Genomic DNA, 6,952 nt, shown 5'->3' on the forward strand with positions numbered 1-6,952 from the left:
AAACGTAACGTAGGCTTAGCTGAAAGACTACTTGATAAATTTTATTTTGATTTTGGCTACAACTCAATGTCACAAAACTTCTGAATTCAACTATTTTGCTGTTATATCACCGAAGTTATAAAAAATAAAGAATAAAAAACAAACCTTTTTAACAAATCAACATGAATATTGAGCATTCAACATAAACACCATAGTTGGCCTAATAACAATAAAGTGATAGTTTTGTTGTTAAGTGACGATGTATATTGTTGAGCATTATCAAAAAAGAAGCGTGAACGCGTTCTCGAGAGAGTGACAAAGGAAATAAACCTTTTATAGTTAGTGATTTAATTTTAAAAAAAGCTTTAAAATTTGCAACAACAGTAAGAAAGTAAAAATTTGAACTCATGTATGTTATTTGTGATAGCTTGTATATGTTTTGTTTGGAAGTTTGAGAACCTTAACGAAATGTTTTTACCAGTTTGTACTGCTAAAAACTCAACCCAAATCAAAGCTAACAGTTCTCATCCATAACTGTCCCATAATGATGCTTAAGTTCACACTAACTTCATAGGTTTGTAAATCTTCAAAATAATAACTCAAAGTAAATAAAAAAGGAAACGTACATATGTTTACTGCAACTCACGATTATTATTTTGTTTTTGTATTTCGATACTGTACAATTTTTTATTGTTTCAAAACTTAATATAGTACTTTTTTTATTAGTTAGGAAAGACGTTACTCGTTCGCTCTTTAAAAATAATGGTCCCGTTTCAAAATTTAAGTTTTTGGAAGATAACGTGGCTCTGCTGTTTCTATAGTAACAGTGTTTTATCTGTTTTTCTTCTGAGTCGTGAACGGTATATACCAGAAGGTCATTCAATGAATGTATATCTTCGAAAATTAATAACGGTATCCTCGAAATTTCTGGTTCAGGATCGGCGTATGTTTCAATTATTGAAATAATATGCTGCTTTGGAGAACCAAATACATGAACTCAGTTGATCTGGGAAATATATCACTATTTCAATTCTTTGAAGAAAAAACAACAACTTTGGTTTGTGCGGGTCAACTGTAAAAAAAGTTTCCCCATATTTGTGGTAGTAAGTAACTTGGTATTTAATATTTAAAGTTGATGAATAACCCCATGGGGAGGGTCAATTGTAAAGACCCGAAAGATTGCTCCAAGGGGTAAGAAACTGGACTTACGTTCGATAAGACTGAATTTAAGTTAGGCTTACGTGAACCACGTAAGACTGTAATGTTAATTAACCTTGAGTTGCTGCTCTGTGATCTTTCATCAGGTATAATCTAAGTATATCTGTTGAAAACTTTTAGCTTATGTAGACGTTGTACTGCAACTTCTCATGTTTCAATGCTATAGCGAAAACGTTATGTTGCTTAGACATTCTTCCTAGCCAGAAAAGTGTAATCAGGCTAACCGCAGCGCTCCAAGCGGCAGGTTTGATAGAGAAAAGCTGTGGTGATGATACTCAAGTAGGCTACAATATAACAAGTCTCTGCATCTATACACATATGATACTTTCGCTATTCATATGAAAAAGCTAACAAAGTGAATGTAGTCAATACTAATTTTAGTTTATGTATTTAATAAACGTAATAATTATTCATTGTAGTATATTTTCTCGTTTTAAATCACGAGCATTACTTTATTTCTTTTCAAAATTTGTTATACCTTCTGAATTTGTGCAGCATTTTACCACATCGACGAAAAGCATTTGTCAAGACACAGCATGATGATTCAATTCCAAAATAGTAACTAACAACAGATACAGTGAATATAACTTTTACCCTAATCTTTCCTGTTGATATTGTTCGAAGATATAATTTTAATATTCTAATTTATTTTTTACCTAGAGGGAGCTGCAGATAATAATGATGACACAGGTTTAGAAAGTTCTGAGATTTGATGTCAAGTTTTCCAGTATGTTGTAAGATAGATTATAAATAAGGGTTTGAAGAAGATAATTAGGATAGATAAAGTTGTCTTGAGATAAAGAGTTGAATCAGTCAGAGTGTTTTCGTGAAATATTATATTTGATATCGCACTTGTTGAGTTACTGTATAAGTAAGTTGATTTTACGTTAATCTTAGTATTGTTAGAGAGATCTTAATATATTTTGTAACATAGACCCACAACAATTTATAACAGTGTACAAGTGTTCAAACTTGTAGAGACGTTAAAAGAGGAAAAAAAAACTAATCTGTGATAGTTACGTGGGGTGGAAGTTAAGTTGTTATCACCAAATTATTGAAATGAACCCGCCAACGAAAGAAGAACAATACAACATTATGTACTCAGACAACGTCTTTGCATCACTGGTGTTTTATGCTTGCTCACTAACACTTATTCTCACCATAGCTATAAGCAAGCACAAGCATGTACACCTACAGATTACACATGTAATATATTATGTATTGTTATACTGATAGATACATACTACTATAAGTCTATCTATTTACTTAGCCCCCCGGCACAGTGGTATGTCTGCAGACTTATACTACTAGAAACCGGGTTTCGATACCCGTGATGGGCAGAGCACAGATAGCCCTTTGTGTAGCTTTGTGCTTAATAATAAATAAATAAACCATTTACCTAGAAACTATTTTTGAGGTGCAAGTTAAAGTTTAAAAATCCCTACAGTTACTGTGACAAAATGTTGGTCCGGCTGCTGCTCGGTCTGCCGAACCTGCTCGAGCGCACATGGATATTAATGTTTATTTTGTAAACTTCAATAAAAAATATTCAACCTAGTGTGAAGTAGTACTTGATACCTTTCTTCGTGTGTTTACTGCTTGGATACAATACCTCTTCCTGTACTTGTATTATTTTCAACTGTCATAATTTCACAAAGATTCATATTATGATCTACAAACTTCTTAAAGCGTAAACAATATTAGGTCACTTCATTCATCGATGTAATGTCGTATCAAAAAAGAAGAAAAGACATTCCTACTTTTAAACTATAAACTCTGGAACATGTCATAAAGTGTAGAGTTAGATAAGCGGCTTGGTAAGTGTTGTCTAACCAGCTACTAGATGGCGCGACTAAAATTCATTACCTTTGTAGTGATAGAGAGTGGGCCGTCTTAGCGACATTGTGTTTGGCTATATAACTTAATTTACAACCGTAAAACATGCGTGATCCTTAATACGATATTAATTACAAAAATCATAATTTTCAGTACTTATTGAATTTTAAAAAGCCTTTTTTTTTCTCCATTCAAGTGAAAACATGTTCCTAGGTAAAATGTCTTAGGCATTGAGTCTTGTTTGAACTAATTAGTTTGATAAAGATACTTGGTTAAAACTCACGTAATATTTGATAAGAACATTTAACGTGTGGTTATAAAAATTACTTTGTATTTTTGTACTTTTTTTTTAAACCGACCCTCATGTTTCGTATTCGCTTTTATTCATACAATAAAACAGGATCACGAGATTTTTTTTCACGTGTAAAATTTACTTTATTTCATGCATATTGACAACGGAAATTGAATACATATTACATTTACACATAATTATAAACATTTTATACAGAATGTTCATCACCCGTTCAGTGAGTCAAATTGTTGAACCTTCTGTGTCCTTTAAGATGTTTAGATTGAGATGGAACGAAACCAAAACCTAAAGGCATAAAAATGCCATGTTTTAATGTAAGTGATTTTTGTGATGTCTTATGAATACTAGCATTTTTCACAAAATGCGTTGCTTATGTTCGATATACGTTTTCCTTAATAGTATTCATCATAAGGAAAGTAATCTTAAGATTGCATGAGTAATATTATGATAACATCCAGATGAAGTTTTACGTCAATTGTATTTACTTTCTCGTCATTACAACGTTTCCTTAAGATTTAGAGGTGACATAGGCATAACAATCAATCCCAGACTTTGAATTCTCAGTAGATTTTGTAATATAATGTGTTTATATGACAGATGCAAACAAACATTATTTTACACTCGTTCCATCGAGAAATTTTAGTTCGTCAAACAAATTATTTTATTTTACAACCGGTCTCGCCCGTAGCAATGTTGTTTTTTTTTTTGTTTGTTTTTTTTCAATAATTTGTATGTACAATTTCGTGAAAACACAATTCGAAATTTTACAGTGTTGGCCTAAACTATATCAAAGTTCTACGCATGCTTTGATTATATTGCTGTTTTCTTACTTGTAAAAATAGTAAATACGTCCTTCTTTCGCAACAGAACTAACTGGTCGAATTACTTTTAGATGCTAAACCACGTAACTAACACCAGCTCAGACCACCGATGTATAATCTGTGATGAAAAGTAAATCAAATAGTTATATTACATCAGATTAATAAGTGACGGCTTAACAGACATGTAAGACGTATTTATATCTATTCATTTCTTCTTTTAAACACAAACCATGCGTTAATTAAATCGATCAGATTAAGCTTAGATGTCCCACTGGTTCATGCGTTTTTTGTAGATGCTGTCGAGTTTGGCGGGAGATGAGGGCGGCTCCACTAGGAATTGGAAAATGGGGGCGTAGCCAGGAGAAGGAATAGGGCCTGACAATAACTGCCCCTCTCCCATAGCCACGAAGAGTCGTTTCAGTTGTTCAAATGTAACAAACATGCAGATATTCCAGGAACCCAACCGGATGAAGGAAGGCATGAAACTATTGTAAAGAAAAATGCATCAGTTATTATTGAGATATGAATGGACCTAGACAGATGGCACAATACGAAACTTTTCAAGAGAAGAAGAGAGAGAGAGAAAAGCTTCAAGTTAAGTATTTCTGTTCAGCTAGCTGAAAGTCAAGAGTAGAGCCTATTTGTTTCAAACTTTTCCTGCAAAACTGCTAGATGAGAGGGAAAACAAATAGTCAACAGCTCCTCCACAGACCACGTTTTAGTAGCAGTCAGTTTATATGAGTTGCAAATTTTTGGGGGGTGGGCAACCTAAAAGTTTGAGAAACACTGTTCTAGATGACCGTTTCACGTGATTACTTATAAAGTTAATACAACGAAATAAGTTTTAGTCTCGTTTCACGGAATTATATACGAGGTTACTAGATGGAGGTTTTAATATGATGTTTAAAATTTATCCACTGTTTCAACTAAAACTTCGGGTAATTTGAGTGCTTGCACATTTACTACTGAAAATGGTGATAAAAAAAGTAACAAATTTCTTAAGAGGTAAATTAGCGAGCTGTCATTTGATACCAGGGCTCATCAGGTGGGCTAGGATACGAAGGACGATATTCATTACAACTGTTTCGGTGTGAATGAAATTAAGATGGTGGACTGTATCTTTTATAATTTTTATTTAAGTGACTGCACATTACAATAGGTATATGATTTCTATTAACATGGGATTACTTATCTATCTTAACAATAATTTTTTTATTATTGATATTATTTACCGTATTGGCCCGATTATAGGGCAATCTCGAATATAAGGCGACCCACATTTTCAGAAACCGTGGGAAAGAAAAAAATTGAGTGTCATATTTTTTAGGTCAGCAAAATCAATACTATAAATGAACAGCCTGCAGGTGAATTAGTTGCAAGAATTAGCGAGCATCTTGGGCAAACATCTGGCGCCCATGTGTAGATGGATGCTATCTGGACTTTCAGGAATGCGACAGGCTAGAGTAGGGAGAAGTGGGTCTGTGGTCCGCCACGATTATAAGGCGACTAGGAATTTTACAGCCTAATTATTAATTTAAAAACATCGCCTTATAATCGGGCCAATACGGTATTTACTTTTACTTGAATTAACTTTATTTATCATTCAGAAGAACTGACGAATGGAACCAGAAAGCTACTCCTTGTCTTTGTTTTTGTCCCGGAGTGGGTTAATTAAGTGGCAACAGCGACAAAACGAGAAAACTACATTAGTAATTTTAAGAAGTTATAACTTGCCAAAAACTCACAAGTGGGTGAATAACTTTGTCTACTCTTGTCTGTAATGTAAAAAGTATGTGAAATTTCACTTTGGCAATATTATAAAGTAACAAGTATGTGAAACGTCTCTTTGGCAATATTATAAAGTAACAAGTATGTGAAACGTCTCTTTGGCAATATTACAAAGTAACCAGTATGTGAAACGTCTCGTCGGCAATATTACAATGTAACAAGTATGTGAAACGTTTCGTCGGCAATATTACAAAGTAACCAGTATGTGAAACGTCTCGTCGGCAATATTACAAAGTAACCAGTATGTGAAACGTCTCGTCGGCAATATTATAAAGTAACCAGTATGTGAAACGTCTCGTCGGCAATATTACAAAGTAACCAGTATGTGAAACGTCTCGTCGGCAATATTATAAAGTAACTAGTATGTGAAATGCCTCTTCGGCAATATGCTAACTTACCCTTTATAAAACGCCAGAGGGCCCCCTTCCTTTGCCATTTTCATTGCACAATCCACAGCTCCCAGGTACTGCCCCTTATAGGAGTTCATGTAACGGGTTTTGACGACGTCTACTGGCGACGCCACAACTGTGGCGCAGAAGCCCGCACCGAAAGCAGACACGAAGTGACATGGAGAGTTATCTGACATCAGCTGGTGGCGCAGAATGGCTTCCTTGATCAAATCATAAGCCACTAGTTCCGAAGCGTTCACTATAGCATTTCTTGTAACGTTTGGTAACGTTCCTGAGGGGTGAAGAAAAATCGGTAATATGAGTGAAGGCCAGAATTGGTGATGTTATGAAACTCGAGTCTCATATTGTTGACGTTACCATCTTTATTTCTGGCAGTTAGAATACGTATATTAGAGATCCCGTCTTTATGTGACCACGGTGAGCAAATGTCATAATAGCACGGAGCAAGTAAGTAATTGTCTCATCTTATGTATTATACACATATATATATATATTCAATATCATATATTATATACATACGTATACAAATGTGAGTGTGTACATATATACAGTGTTTCAATAAAACAAACGATGTGTTGAAATGACGTCTG

The 6,952-nt window shown here is 34.1% G+C and overlaps 1 protein-coding gene across 1 annotated transcript in view; it reads right to left on the reverse strand.

The window, feature by feature from the left end:
• Positions 1 to 3,450: 3,450 nt before the first annotated feature.
• The window catches only part of LOC106465712 (mitochondrial uncoupling protein 3-like), a 23,695-nt gene continuing 20,193 nt past the window's right edge, over positions 3,451 to 6,952 (reverse strand). The window contains exons 5-6 of the mRNA XM_013925951.2: positions 6,351 to 6,633; positions 3,451 to 4,649 (exon numbers count right to left, since the gene is read on the reverse strand). Coding sequence (XP_013781405.2) covers positions 4,424 to 4,649; positions 6,351 to 6,633 — 509 coding nt within the window. The 3' untranslated portion in view covers positions 3,451 to 4,423. The remainder of the gene's footprint in view (positions 4,650 to 6,350; positions 6,634 to 6,952) is intronic.

The sequence above is a fragment of the Limulus polyphemus genome, unplaced genomic scaffold, assembly GCF_000517525.1.
Source record: "Limulus polyphemus unplaced genomic scaffold, Limulus_polyphemus-2.1.2 Scaffold2026, whole genome shotgun sequence".
Classification (NCBI taxonomy): domain Eukaryota; kingdom Metazoa; phylum Arthropoda; class Merostomata; order Xiphosura; family Limulidae; genus Limulus; species Limulus polyphemus.